General features: G+C 44.9%; 1 protein-coding gene across 1 annotated transcript in view; it reads right to left on the bottom strand.

The window, feature by feature from the left end:
- The window catches only part of FN1 (fibronectin 1), a gene marked incomplete at its 5' end in the record, with an annotated part of 53,052 nt that extends 37,293 nt beyond the window's left edge, over positions 1 to 15,759 (bottom strand). The window contains 12 exon segments of the mRNA XM_009873439.1: positions 320 to 463; positions 2,054 to 2,182; positions 4,028 to 4,180; positions 5,120 to 5,296; positions 6,772 to 6,951; positions 7,413 to 7,613; positions 8,956 to 9,114; positions 11,837 to 11,948; positions 11,951 to 11,994; positions 12,119 to 12,250; positions 14,000 to 14,137; positions 15,594 to 15,759. Coding sequence (XP_009871741.1) covers positions 320 to 463; positions 2,054 to 2,182; positions 4,028 to 4,180; positions 5,120 to 5,296; positions 6,772 to 6,951; positions 7,413 to 7,613; positions 8,956 to 9,114; positions 11,837 to 11,948; positions 11,951 to 11,994; positions 12,119 to 12,250; positions 14,000 to 14,137; positions 15,594 to 15,759 — 1,735 coding nt within the window.
- Between the last annotated feature and the right edge of the window lie 24 nt (positions 15,760 to 15,783).

Here is a 15,783-nt window from a genome sequence, read left to right as displayed (position 1 = left end):
AAGAGTACACATACAACAGTTTTAAGCAATAGAAACTGAAGGTTGCTGGTGAGATATTGCTGAATATCAAGAGGCAATGTAAAACTGACAGTCATTCTCTAAACTAGCCCTGGCCTCAGGAGTAGCTGTTACTAGCGTGGCCCTCTCTCTATAATCGTGACATCTGTTCATGTCTGCCCGGGGAGGGGGAGAAATAGTTCTGTTTCAAAAGGAAACAGAAAGCAATAGCATAGAGAAACCTGAAGAGATGTGGGGTTGAAAGATTGCTTTCCTCATGTCTTACTCAGCAGATAAGTTAGCTGTCTGTTGTGTTTCTTACCAGGATAGGTCTGCAGGGGCTGGCAATGCCACTCTCCAATACCACGACCATAGCAATAGCACTGGTATCTGACACCATGGACGTACTTCTCCCACGAATCTCCAATTTGGTAAAAGGTACGGGTTTCTGAATCCTGGCACTGATCTAAAGGCACAAGAGAGACAGTTAACCACGGAGTGTCACTCCAACTGTAGTGAAAAATCTATGTGGAACATGGAGAGCAACTCACAAAAGACTTTTACACCAAGAAATCTAACACCACCGTTTGTTGGCAAACAGAAGTCACATAAGTGGCAGCAGAAATTCAATCTCAGATCCAGGTTCTAGATACTACCCCTACATGTGCTAAGTTAGATACTAGGGGGCTAATTCCGCTGTGATGCATTTCTTAAGATACTGTGAAGTATAGGCCATCCACCTGGCTGGATTCCCAGGGAAGTTAATGGGGTGTTCCTTCAGGAAAGGATTTATTTTGCGCTATCTACTGTGGAACCCAATTCTGCTCCAGTCAACTTAAGTTCATCTCTCATCCAAAGCTAAACCACGCTGCTCTCAAGGAAATCAAAGGCAAATTTCCTCCTGGCTTCAGCAGAACTCAGTCATACTTCTTAAGTCCAAAGTCATCCACTAATTTTCAGCAGAATTACAGTTGTATAAACCAAAGGAGGACAGATGAAATCCCGAAATCAGCTTAGCTGGTGTAAATACAACACAGTACCAGTGCTTCAGTACACCTTCTAGTCTGACCTACGCCAGTGTTTCAGGCTCAACGGAAACTTTCAGTGAGAACTAGCATTATGCTTACTTAGATAAACAGGAGCCTTGTTTAGAAAAGGTCAACAATATTAAACCAATTGCACCTTTACAGGTAGCTGAAATTTTCACCCCTCAACCTTCTTTCAAGGCAGTGCTTTTTAGGAGCTTTACAATCTAAGTTCCTCCAGTAAACCTGTACAGATATTACCATAAATTAAGCAGAATTCAACCACTAGTACTTTCTAACAGATTTTCTTGGCAATAGTTTGAAGTTCTCTTGGATTTAGTAATTGCAAACCAAAGAGCCACGTCTTATCTTCCAATCTAGGTTCACTAGGGAATGGGGGAGAAGACAGAAGAGATGAAACCTCCTCATTCCTGCAGAGAACCATGATGGTTTTAGCTAACCTCCAGCGTACTATTAACATATGTTCTCATCCTGAGCTTTCTCTCTTTGCCAGAACAAAGGGCAGCCAAAAAAAATCAATTTAGTCCAAGGTAAGTTAATATTTGCTGGTGCTCCTTTCTCAGTTCAATGGGGAGACTTTAAAGATTTTAGAATAAAGAGAGGAGAGAAAACTGATCCTAGCCTCTGTGCCTAGCTGCATATTGTTTTATCAGCGTTCAGTTTGAGAGCCCTGCCTGCTAGGCCAACAGCTCAGGCACCAGAATTCAGCCAAATCGCCCCAGCCCGAGGCTAACGTGTCCTGATTCCACAAGCTGCTTCATTTTAAGAAGAACACTCGCATAATCCAACACTACTGCATCATAGACTTCTTCTGTTGTAAATCTGATAACACAAGCTCATGTCCTCAAAATCAGGGGCGCCCTTTCCCTTACCTTCCAGTGATATTTCTACTTTCGTAGTTGTAAAAATCGGAGCAGAAAGTGGGCAAAAGGCTGGATCCAATTTCACATAGCAGTTTCACCATACAGTCACAGAGCGCGTTTGGCAAGCGGGAACAGCGGGTGACTTACCAACAGGATCGCATTTCCATCTCCCCCGGCCCTGGCCGAAGCATGTGCAGTTCAGCATGTGCCCCTCATCATGCCGCTTGTGGAAGGTCTGGTTCACATCATAGGTAATTCCGTCCACGATGCACTGGTCTGTTTGAGAAACAGCAGAGACAGTTTGTCAGCCACAGCAATAAGAGTCAAGACAAAAACCTGCTGCTTGGTACTTTGCTCCCTCCTCTCGCTCAGCTTACAGGGACTGACCATGACATGCTCCATTCACGCAAAAGGGAGCCCTTCCGATACCCGTGACCACCCCAGATTAGTGCTGCACACACATCACTGCTCCTAAGTTCATTCATGAGCAGTGTGCAAATAAGCAGCCCTTGCAGAAAACAGATCTGCAGGACACAATCCAAAGCATTATATGTTACTCCAGCTGCAGAACTGCCTGGTTGCTCCTTTTAAGAGATTCCACGTGTGAAAGAAATTCTAAAACAGCACATGAAGTCTCTCATTACCTCCTCTGAAGAAGGTCTGGACTGAAATTTCTCAGTGAGTACTGCCTGAAATCATTAGAAATACACAAGGAGAAAAGGAGGTACAAACATCCCCCTGGTGTTATTCTGCTGGGTGTCTCTGCTGCACTTTGTGGGAAGTGTGAAGACAGACGCAGATCTATTATGCATCCAAGATGCTACTGGTGCCTACTTACCTACCATCCCCTCACAACACAGTAACCACATCCTGACCTTATGCTCAAGTACAATGGTATCAGTCTGTCAGGTTCAATGGCGACATTGATTGACTGTGATTTGGTCCAGAATTCCTAACGCCACTCTACTGGCAGCAAGGAGCAGAAAGACAAAACAAACATGCAAACGACCCCAGAAGCATGTTGTTTTCTTAACTGGGACCCAAGAGACCCAAGTGCAGTTCCGGAGTCAATCACAGATCATCTGTCCTTGGGGAAGCGACTCAGTTAATCCCAGGCTTTCATTCCCCATCATATTTTCCCACAGGCGTCAGGATAAACCAAGCAGTGCTCAGACCCTCCGATGGGCACTGAGGACCTTCTCTGGCTGCTATGTTTAAACAGCTCTAGTTGAATAACCTTTGCCTTTTGGAAAAAGCACAGTATCTCCACTCCCCCACACCCCAACTAAGAAAGACCACTTGAATTCCAGAATGCAGAGAACTAGCCGTGGATGTGGAGAACGGAGTTTCCCAGACCAGAACATTTAGCAGCGCATTTCTCACTATTCTGAAGGAAATGCATAAAAAAAAAAACAAACCCAAAACCCTTGAGTGAGCCTTTCCCTATAAATTATATCCCATTTCAGCAGTGGTGTTAAGAGTCCTTTCCTGGCTGCTTGACAGCAACCCCCCTGCCTTTTCCAGACATGAAGCCAATGCTGTGAGCTGGCTGTAGGATGATCAAATGTCTGTGCTTTTGAGTCTCCTTTTTTTGGTATTGCTTAAGCACTTCTCCACTTGGACCACTCATATAAATAAGTAAATAAGTAAGAGTAATCTCAGTGCTGTCCTGCCAACTCTTTATATAGATTAGCCAGTAAAGGGCTAATCCAACGCAGACAAATTGAAAATTTCATTGCAGAACAATAAAACAGGACAGCTCTGCATTCAAACTTCAGACTAGTCTGGGGTTTTGTCTGTTCTCGAGAGGGGAGGGTGCCTCTGTTGAGCTCTCACAGTGCTGCCGACTCCTAAACGTAGACAAAAGGAGGTGGGGATACCTACTGATTAAGCCAGTCAAGGTTTGTCTCTGCTACCCTGCAAAGGCTGAAACAGTACTTTTGCAGCAGGTAAACAATACAGGAACTTCATGCAGCTCCTCTGATTCTCTTTCTACCCCAAATAAAGGCATGGTAATACTTAAGCCCGGGCTAAAATTCACAGTGATAGTAAAGAAAACCAATTACTCCCCCCCTTCAAACGCTTAGGCTGAAGCGGTGACATCAACATGAAAATCAGTACCTCTGAGCTGGGAATAGGCAATGCAAGTCCATTCTCCGCGGCCGTTTCCTACACAAGTACATCTCATCATATGGCCCATGTCGTGTTGCTTATCCCACTGGTCCCCAACACGGTACATGACACCATCGTTGGTTGTGCAGATTTCCTCATGGGCTGGTTGAGAAGAAAGCAAGAGGAGACTTTATGTGGTCAGAATTAACAAGATCTTGAGGGCTTAGAGCCTTTTCTATGCCCCTTCATAATGCGTAGTGCTTTCTGTATCTTAACAAGGAAGCTTTAGGCACCCACTCAATTTCAAACAGCATTTTTGCTGGGTGATGACTTTCTCAAAGTGCAGATCCCTTGCAGAGGCTCATTAATTTTAATTTTCATTTGAAAGCTACTAGAAATAGCTTCTACACAATGTCCAAGGGGTGCTGTGTGAAAGAATCAGTCCTTGTTACACACATGCCTTTATATGAACATAGCCATTTGAAGACCCACATGTTCCACAAGCTGTTTAAGGACTCAGATGCTGCATTGCCTTTAGTTACCAAAGGCTTTTTAAGAATTAGTAGACACATTCTCTCCCATGTCCCCTCCTGACATCATGGAGACGGGCATGGGTTGTAGGACTGGAACACAATATTGACTCTGACATAACTGATATTTTCTGGGTAACACACTGACGCAAGTACAGACTTATTCCTAACCGTGGATCAGGCAAGAGGAAGGGAGAAACCACAAGGGAGAAATCATGAGGAAGAAGCTTTGGTAGGTGCAAGATAAAAACGCTACTTGCTAAAAAACACTACAGTCCAATGCTCCCTAATGGATTTACACCAGTTTGCACCACCTGAGAAGCATGCCTACCACAGGCTTCTAGCAAAGTAGTAATGAAAATCACCTTCTCCTGTCACTAAGTCTGTGCTAGAGGCAATCAGCGGTGAGAAAAACAGGAAGCAAAACCTCAGAAACGCCTGAAAGAGTTTCAGGCTGGGATGTGTCTCACTGGAAGTCATCAGTAACTGACCAACAACAGACAGCTCTTTGCCACCAGCTCAAGAACCACTTCTAGGTATTCCATGATCCCTTTAAGGTTCTCAGCCTTACCAGCCATAGGGCAGAACCCAAACTTCTGGTCAGCGTCGTAGTTCTCAGTGGTTCCACACCACTTCATGTTGTCCCTCCGTCCCTCAGAAGTACAGTCAGTGTAGTTGCGGTTGTTGTACAAGAAGGGGAAATGGCACAAAGCACCATTGGAATTGCCACCACGTGTCTGGACCAGAACTGTACAAAAGTGAAAAGAGAGCAGACGCAAATGAAGGCTGCAGTCTCCCTCAGCGCGCACAGAAGAGCTTGGAAAACAAACCACTAGTGCTACTTTTTCCCATGTGTACCCTTTATATTATGCATGGGCCTCTTTTCTTGGTTTTAATTAATTCCGATTTGGAAACATAAGCCTTGCACAAGGTCAACTCAGTTCCAGCGTTGTTTTGGAAGGAGTTGTGAAGTCAGTCATGGGAATTCCTGGGGAACTGGGAAAATCAAATCTTACTGTGTTTGGGAAGCAGCTTTGCAGACCCTTCATGCCAAAACCCAGGGAATCAAACAGACTCACAGTTCTCAGCATATCTGTATTATCTCACTGAGGCTATTACCCAATCGTGCCCTTTGGCTTAAAGTAAAGCCTTAGCCCTCAGGAAAAGGTTACAGTTCAGTTACGTGCAACAGGCCAAGTCAAAACCTCTCTGTAGGTTGGAAGCTTCATGTTTTGCAAGCTGCACAGGAAAGAGGGCTGTAATCTACCTGAACTACTCACCTCTTGAGCAACTGTGCTTTACAAATAAAGGAGGACAAGGAGGCATTTGTTGAAGCTTTCCAGTACTGGTATTTTCATTCCCCACAATGTACTACAAGAAGCCTCACTAAAACAAGAATGTCTGTGGACAGTGACAGTGCTGGGGTTTTTTTTTGTTTGAGTTTTTATTTAAAAAAAAAAAAGAATACTGTATGTGCTGCAGAAGAAGGCTTGACTTTTATCAGAAAAAGCCCAACTGAAGAACAAAGTAAAAAACCAATAAAAATCTATGCACAGTAAGAAGCAGTATTTTCATGTGAGAATGCAAAAAACTCTCTCCAAGGTCAGATCCCAGAGAAGCTGCCTGGATACTGTTCCATGGATGTCTGATGGCCTTTCCAGGAAGCGCAACCACACAGGTAGATGCGTGTTGTGAAGGGAACACTGACCATCCACAGACAAGAGGGAATGCTGAGGCATTAGTCATGCCCCAGCTCTTGATCAGTAATCACAAATCACATTAAGATTACTGCTATATATGGCAACCTGGCCAGATAGTCAGGGCGTAGGGAATGACAAAGAACTGCACAAACTGTACTCCATGGACATCCTTCACTTCGTAGCCTAATATGGGCATTGCTGTAGCAATTCAGCAAAGCAAAGGCAAAGCCTAAATATCCTTTGGGTGAAAGCTGCATCCCAACAAGGTACTCCCATTCTAAGGTCAGCTCAGTCAGCTCAGAGGAGAAAGAACAAAACTCAAAGGGCTCACCCTGAGCATCTTCCACAGATGCCAAGAGCACAGAAGAGCCTCGATTCCATCCACAGGACTGCCTTGCTCTTGCGCATTCCTAGAGTCCCCCCAGACTACCGGATTTGTTCAGGCAGCCTGTCCCTATGTTCGCCTTCCTCCATCTGTGCGTGAGGGTCACATGTACGTGAAGATCCGCTGAGAAGAACTTACCGTTCTGCTCAGTACAGAAGGAGTATCTCCTGTCCTGCTCGAAGTTGGAAGTGGTGCTGCACCAGAGGTGCCCATCCGTGCGGCCTTCAGTGGTGCAGGAATAGAAAGTCCTCCCATCATAGGTGAAAGGCAGAACACAAGCTTCTCCATCAGAATTGCCACCATACGTTTGGGTCACGGCTTTAAAACAAGCAAATCACAGCATTAGACTCTGGCTTAAAGCAATCCCCAAATCTTAGAGCTTCAAAGCAGCAGTAGCCCCTCTGGGCCAAGTCACACCAACAGCCATGGAGCTGGGCCAACACACACCAACGGACAACTCAGCTCCGCAGCTGTGTCATTCTTTTACATTCTTTTCCAAACATATATTTTGCAGCTCGATTTGAATAAAGCTATTAATGCTGCTCCCCAGGGGCTCTGTTTTCCCTCAGTAAGTTATATATAACTCACTGGGAAATGTTTCTGCCCTACAGAACCAAGCTTCAAACAACGGAAAGAACTATTTCTTCACCCCTTGCACCTTCCTCTTCTTCACAAGACACTTCTTTCGCACACACAAAAGGATTCTACTTTGAGATTAAACAGCAGGGCAGTCCCAAAGATCTCACTAGACCAAAGAGGCACTAAACACGGACTCATACCTATTTCCTGGCAGCTGACTCCATTGCCCAGGCAGGTACAAAGCATTTGCTGGCTGCCCTGTGTCTTGAGCCACTGCATACCCAGAGAGTACACCACCCCGTTATCAGTGATGCACTGGCCGTATGGCTGAGGCTGGGGCTGTTGTGGCTGGGGCTGGTACAAGGCAGTCTGCACGTTTGTGAAGCTAGGAGAGCCAGATCCTGCAGTAGAAAACAGGAAAGAAGTGAGACATTACAGGCAAAGCTGAAGAACAGAATGTTTCAATTAAATGCTGAGATAATATCAACCTGAGGTGGTCTATCAGGTCGAAGGCACAATTCTCTTAGCTTCCCTAGACACATTTTAATTATTCCGCTGAGCAAACTTCAAAATCCAAAGAACAAGTCCCGTTCCTGCTAATGATAGCCTCTGGTTTCCGTCACTACAGAGCAGCTTTGGAAAGGATTAAGAGACTTAACTGCTTTCCACAGAAATCGTTTAGAAAAAATTCTTTTGGAAAAAAGTATTTTAGTCGAAGGAAAACTAGAATAGACAAGAAAATAAAAGCACTACCAAGGAAGTAGGGAGATAAGGCAAAAATGTATTCATTTACTCTGGAATTTTTAAATGCTGAATCGAATTTTTTGGCTCATTATCATTTGGAATAATATTGAGAGGCTTGTTGTCTACATTATGGAAAATGTTGCCAATCATTCCCACAGGAATCTCCACAAATTCAGCTCTGCTGAAATAGGGGAAATAATAATAGAAACAAAACACAGACACCCTTGAAGCTTTTGTGCATTTTGAAGTTGAGACGTTCTGAGAGTTTGAAGTTAACCTGCTGGTACCAAATAGTTAAAAGGTAATTCACTATGAAAAAGGTATGTAAGAAAACAAAGAATTTTTACATTGCACTCATCAACAGGAAACCTAGATACTTAAAATGGCAAAAGATAATTTAGAAGCTGAAGACTTTAACAAACCTTTGGCAAAAAAAACATGTTATCCATAAATCAGGTAGTATTTCATACCAAAGCTACAAACTATCTAATGCACATGTATTAAATAGCATTATACACATTCCTTGACATTTCTGGTTTTTAAAGCTCGCCCATTAGCCGGTGTATTTATCTTGTCAAAGAAACCAGATGGTCTCAGTGGAGTTTAAACTAAGGACCTTTCCAGAAAGTTACCCTCAGGCGAATACTTAAAGTTCAGATATTAACCTGAAGTGTCACGATTCCAAGACAAAGCTAGCGCGTGGTCCCTGTGGACGCGAGGCCCTAGATGGAATTTACTGCACTGTGACTGTGCAGACAATCACATCTGCATGTGCGAGCCCCGTTTGTGCACGGAGGTGAGGTATAAATTAACCTTACCTCCACATGCACAAACAAGGAGCATCTCCTGAACCCTGACCCTCTTTTGTTGCTGATCTTTCTCCGACAAGACTCTCAAATACCTGAATCAGGATGGCACAACTCAACTCCAAGCCCTAGCCGTCCACAACGTGCCATTCCTTGTTCCTTCCCTGACCTCACGATGCAAAGCCCCACTTACCAGTGCTAGTCGTATGCAGGGCCGTATGTCTTTCGCATTTCCATTCGCCTCTGCCGTTACCGGTACAGACGCACTGAAGCAAGTTTCCACGGTTGTCCTTCTTGCTCCAGGTGTCTCCAATTCTGTAGGAAGTCTTGGTGTCATGGTCATTGCACCTATCTGTATGAGGAATGCGACTGTTAGCTGCATCGCACGGCTTCACCAAACCACTGACACAATCAAACGAGCTGATAGATTAAAGCCTTTGTTGAAAGCCCACCTCGTTTTCTGCAGCCCATTATTACAAGCTTACGTGAAACTGCACAGGCTGAGAGCAGCAGAAAATCTTGATGCTTTAGTCTAAGGGAAAATTCCCATTTATTTCCAGAACTGCAATTTCACTGTGTAGCCATTGTCAAAGTTAGCATCAAAACATTCCAAGTGCAAACGTGGTAAGCTAAGATAAAAAATCAATGTGAAAAAGCACATTCTGCATTGAATTTTTTTTTCCTGCTAGTCACTTTTAAAGCTATTGTAAGCCTATTCTGTCTAGCACGCATATTTTAAGCTTAAACTTGGTTTATTGTCTTTTGGTTTTTGGGGGTTTTGTGGGTTTTTTTTCACAGAATCACAAAATGTTAGGGGTTGGAAGGGACCTCTGAAGATCATCTAATCCAACCTTCATCCCAGCACACCTAACCACTACACCACAGCCTCAAGTGCTCGATCTACTTTTTTTTTAAACACCTCCAGGGTTGGTGACTCCATCACCTCCCTGGGCAGCCTGTTCCAGTGCCTCACCACTCGTTCAGTAAAGAACTTCTTTTTAAAGCAGAAGTCTTTGTAGCTGGGTCATTTCATATTATACACAGGACATAGTTCCAAGTTTTGGGCTCTACTTCAACTGGAATAAACTAAAACTTCTTTGAGGGCAATATGTAAATTCAATTTCTTCCAAAAGAAGTGTGCACAAAGCTCCAGCAAAGTTAATATAAGCTGCTCATGTCATACCAGTAATATTAGACTTTCTAAATCTCCCTGTTGTCTTTAATAACCCACAGCCCGTGATGAATTGAGTAAATGGGTTCAAAGGACAGCATAACAAACTACTTTTGTCTCAATGCCAGATCCGTGAGGATTAGCTAGTTCTGCTTCCATTACAACATTTTACCTTCTCATTCAAGGGCAACTTGATACAGTGGCTCAAATATAATCATGGATCAATGAACGTGGGCTTATGAAAAACTGCGGAAGGACATATGGATCATGCCAGATTGCCATTGGAAGAGCACACGGGATAACAATGTGGAAAACACACTTCTAATTCACGGTAGTTAAAATGACCAAAAACTGAGCATTTGCCAGAAGAGTAGTAAATATGTGAAGTACTCATAAAGCAATTTGGCAAAGGTGGGGGAAAGAAAAAAAAAAGCCCAATCTTATGCGTGAGGACACATAAGATTCTCAAGCAATGAAAAGTTGAAACGTCCCCCCAAAGAAATTGCCTGTAATTCTGGAAAACACTGGCCAAAAAAGATATATAACAGCAGCACATATTGAAGCATAATGCCACTTTGTGGGTTACAGCTATCGTTTTACATACATAAATTTGAATTTCTCTGCTTGATTACATTTGTGAAACAAAATGAAAAATGAGCAGGTCATTTTATTGCAATTTCCCCTACAATACAACAATGCAGGTCTGAGTTGTGGGAGGAAAGATACTGCCAAATCATTTTTACTAGCACCAACTCCTCCAAAATTCACAAACAACACATTCTGTTTTATTCATTCCTCCCTGACAGTTAACAATTTTCCCCATATGTTTTTAACAAACTTAATATTGTCAAGGCTGGTTTGGTTTTTATAGCTTATTTCTTGACCAAGTCTCTCCAGATCTTCAGATTTAATCCCAACCCTCCTTAGTGGTTTAGCTCTTTACAGGTCAGCTGTTTATATCAGCAGAAAACCATTATCTCTGTGCCCCAAGGCACCTGAATATGAGGCAATTTAAAGGCTACAGGGGAGTTTCTCAAGCCTTGCATAACAAAGGTGTAAGGTACAAAGTTAAATTTCCTTGAGGCAACTGGTATAAACCACGGTACAAACCACGATAGCTCCACAACAGAGCTTGCTCCTAACAAAATTGTAACAGAAGACAGATAAGCAAGCAAGATTTTCGGGTTTTAAAAGCTCTGTTTGCTTTGCAAACACAAATAAAATGGAATATATATGGTAATATCCTTCAATGATGTAAAAACTACAAAGTCACCTGCGCTGGTGAAGCATGTTTACCCTGAAAACAAAATGGCGGGAAAAACTCACAAGCGAGATGGGAATGCAGACAAAACTGTGTTTTAGCTAACATATATGTTAAAGAGTAATAAAGAGGAAAAAAGAAGAAGGTATTTTAATCTGGAATATCCTGCTGTTGCAGCAGGTAACTATTTCTAAGCAGAAGCACCTAATTTTCCCTCAGGAGGCTACTTTTAAAAAAACAGAAATGGAGATACTAGGCCAAACTCTCCAATATTTTGCAAACCAACGAATTCCCCCGCCTTCCTGGGGGATATAGGACTGTGACTCAGCTGGCCTGCAGATTGCCTAAACCCTTCTCTGTAACGGTTAAAACCCCGAATAATCCGGCCACTCCATGGCCCACCAGCTCTCCAGCGCATCCCCAGACCACAGACGGCCATCAGGACGCGCCAAACGTCCCCCTCTCACCTCAGAGGGCTCTATTTCCCGCCCTCTCTCAGGAGAGAGCTAGCCCTTCAAAATCACTGCCTCTTGCAACAGGGCAGAAAAAATCAGTATTTTTTCTTTCTGATGCGGGGATCGATTTGAAAAATAAATAAACAAAGCAAGCGGAGCAGCGCACAGGTGCCAGGCCATCACTTACTTCTGGAGGTGCAGGTGATGCGGCCACTGCCTTCCCCCAGGCAGGTGCAGTCCACCATCATCCAGCCCTGGTAGGGTTTCTCCCAGGTCTCACCTGCCACGTAGAACGCTCACCGACCACGTAGGACGTCCCAGCCGTGTTGTCGTAGCATCGTTCCGCTGCGAGAGGGGAAGGTCACAAGAGTCTGCCCAGGGCTATCCCACACGAGGATGCCTCAGGAAGATGAGGAGGAAGAGGACGCACACCTCAACCAAGCGGAAGCAGAAGGGAGCCATCACCTACCCACAGGCTTGCAGGTCCACTCGCCCTTCCCGTTGCCCAGGCACACGCACTCCAGCATGTAGCCGCCAGTCTCGTGGGGCCGGCGCCAGGTATCGCCGATCTTGTAGGACTGTCCCCCCTCATGGCAGCGATCTGCAGCGGGAGAGAGGGGAGCTGAGGTGAGGGACCACAGCAGGGACATCATCGCAGGGACAAGGTAAGGGCCACCTGGCCAGGGACAAAGGGGGTCAGCTGGGGCAGAGGTGCAGGGTGGTGCAGAGAAGGAGCAGGGCATGGCCACCTCCCCCTCCAGACTGCAAAATGGTGCCTGCCATTTTCTATCAGCACCTGCCATTTTCTGAGACTCCCACAGGCCTCATCCTCTCTCCTCAGCTAACCTTCTCCAGGCTTCAAACCACAGCTGAGACCTGGATGGTGAAAGGGGAATGCCGGGACCTGAGGTGGTGCTGTTTCTCCAGAGGGGTGGTGAGGAAGGGTTTGCCTCCATCTTGTTCTGAGGTGGTACTGCTTGGGCCTCTCTGTGGCCATCCCTATACAGCAGGAGGGACATGGTGGCCAGGCCAGCTTGTGGAGAATAAGGAGGTGTTCGGTGTGCCACACTAGTGGGACATTGCTCCTCTTGGGATTGGAAATCCAGTCCTGAAGAGGCAGATTGCCAGCCCACTGGTGCCCCACAGCCCTGAGGCAATGCGGACCCAGGCTCAGGGAGGGAAACGCAGTTTGTGAACACAGGGTCTTCTTCCAAGAGAAAGAGGAGAAACATCTATCTGGTAACTTATGAGGAGCCTCTAAAATGTTTCGCTGGCTCATTTTTGAAGGAATGGAATCTAAAAGTTATGATGATTGATGCAAAGCCAGTTGCTGTCAGTGAGGCCCTCCAGTGAGCTCTAAACCAGGCTGATGACGAAACGAGACTGTTCTAATGTCTGGAATTGCCTTACTGACTCTTTTCTTACAAGACTTATCATCCCAATAAAATGCTATTAAATTCAGAAGGGCTTCAGCTCAACTTGTTAGATTGAAAGCACTTTTTTTCCCATGCTGTGGTGACGACTGGCTTCTGAGAGCTCTGTGGCAATGCTACTAAAATCAGCAAGTGTACAAGAAACTGGATACTTTTAAGAACGAGACTTTTCTCAAACAGTGCCTCAGGGAATTTGAAATCTCTGTCTAAAAGTCCTGACATAGAGTGATCTTAATTAGACTTTCTGTGAGACCACAGGATGAACTGAAGGGAAATTGTGAACAATTCAGTGACTCGGTAAGGAAAGGATTTCCAGACAGAGATGTGAAATGGAGAGCTGGGGAGAAAGGACCGAGGGGAGAGAGGGAGGAACAGAAGAAAGTATAGGTCAGGATGGCAAAAAAGGAGTTGCAGAAACACACAGAGATGGCATCTGGATATCAAATCTCAGCTCCCTCAAGGACAAGTGTTGGCACGACATTTTTGGAAGACAGCGGGACTGGCTCTCAGATGACATTTATTCTTTTTTATTCAGAGTAGTCCCATTAATGCTGATAGTGTTGTTCTGTCTCACCAGCTGCAGAGTGAGAGAAAACCTCTTTTTTCCAGTCAAAAAAATCCTATGAAGATGTAGCACACTCTTGTATATAGTAAATGTACTAAACTGCATGGCTGGACACTAACACTAATTTTTGGCTTATGTTTTTACACATAGCACTTCATCTCTTAAATAAAAAATGAACTTGGTCGTGCAAATGTAGGCACACGGGGCAAGGACTTTCAATTCCAAGATTTTAACAGGTTTTCCATTAAACTCCATGACTTTAGCTAACAGGCAATGGGAATATGTGTAAGTTGCTCTGGAAAATCTGACACTAAGGAGTACTAGCTTTAGTAATAGGCTCTTAGTTACATACTGGCAATGGTGCAGCTGATTCTCCCACGTCCAGCTCCAATGCAAGTACAGTCCCAGATCATGGAGTCCTTGGGGCGCTCGTAAGTCTCCCCTACTCGATAAGTGGATCCAGTGTATTTGTCGAAGCAAGTCTCTTCAGCTACGTGGGGAGAAAAATCAGTTCATGTTACCATGCCAGTAACACGTACAGTCAACATAAACACACATTCCTTGTCTCCTCACACACGCTCTTTTTTTTCCCCTGGGGACAAAGGTGTATCAGTCTCCTATTTCTTCCTGGGATGGAGCAGCACAGAGAAGTTGGGTGAAATTTGCCCCCTTAAGGTCCCCACGATGCTGAATAATCTCAGCTTCCCTCCCCTAAAGAGTCAGAAGTTGAGCATGGCACACGGGCAGGTATGCCTGGAAGAATCAATCCCAGCTGTCTGAACTGCAATGGTACAGAAGACAGCGAGTGAACATCTTCTAGAAGCTGTGTGCTTCATCATACTGATCCTCCTTGTTCTGACTTGGTAAAAAAAACTGAGTATGTTAGTCCCAAATTCTGCAGCAGTCCCACCGAAGTCAGCAGTACTACTTATGAATTGTCGACACTCGTGCATGAGTTAAGCTATTACAGAACGGTTACGTCAGTGCTGCCACCAGACTTGAGATCTGCAACAGAACAACCTTCTTCACTGCTGTGAAGTTTCCCATACGTGAAACTTGCTGGTGGACTTTGAAACTGTGAAACTCGGGAATCCCTGCAGGGGAAGGAGAACTAGATCAAATCCCCTTTTACAGAGGGGACAGTACTCGTTAAAATCCTCTGGCTGCGAGGCAGGCAGCACACACGCCCTGCAAAATGGGACTGCTGGGACGCTCCCATCTGTCTCACATGAGCACTGTCAGCCAAGGAACCATTTTTTTCCTCTTCTATCTCCAGAGCAACATAAAGGAGTAATGGCAAACCAGTGCCTTAAGACCAACAAATAGAGACAGATCACATCTGATAATCTCAGCTACACCACATCCCAGAGAGACACATCTCCCAGCAGACGTTGCATTTAAAGTTCTTTCTGTTACCTCAACTTTTTCTGCAGAAGACTAAACAATCTCATTTTACACTCAATTATAGCAAGCTCACAGCACGGCTGGGGGGCTGCGGGAAGTTGTAAGTTGAAGTATTTTTAAACAAGCTGACGACACTGCACAGCTATGAAAAGTTGGGGCGAAGCAATCAAACAGCGCGGAGCCAGCGCCGCAAAGTGACTCCAGATTTGAACTTCCCTGTGTGAGTCCAGGAGTCAGTTCAGTTCATTATAAAGAAGAGGTTGGCTCCAAAATTAATGTTTAGATCCAATCCTCCAGAGAGATGAGTGATGTTTGGCTCGGGGTTCTGGTGGCAGGCCCATCGCTAATGAAAAGCATTTCTTAAAATCCCGAGCCAGATCTTCGAGTGTAATTGAGTGTAGATCCGTTATCGACCCCAAGCACCAAACTTCAGCAGAAAACCTGGTTTGTCAGTTCTAACTCGGTACAAGGCTTAGCTTACTCTGCATCAAAAGCCGCGCTGGCGTCTTGGTGCAGACAAAAAACAAAGACCACCGACTTACGCTCGGGCTTGCTTTCGCAGTTAAACCCTCGGCTCCCACCGTAGCAGGTACAGACCAGCGTGTTCCCCAGGTAAATGCGCTCCCACTGCTGGTTTATCTGATAGTATCTTCCATTGTCATAACAGGTCTCTGCAGGGGACCAGGAGAGGGGGAAGCGGGGCGGGGAGGGGGGAAGAGAAAGAAAAGTTTG

Source organism: Apaloderma vittatum, unplaced genomic scaffold, assembly GCF_000703405.1.
Source record: "Apaloderma vittatum isolate BGI_N311 unplaced genomic scaffold, ASM70340v1 scaffold13827, whole genome shotgun sequence".
Taxonomy (NCBI): Eukaryota; Metazoa; Chordata; class Aves; order Trogoniformes; family Trogonidae; genus Apaloderma; species Apaloderma vittatum.
The sequence above is the reverse complement of the archived record's forward strand: the minus strand, read 5'-3'. Positions and strand labels throughout refer to the sequence as shown.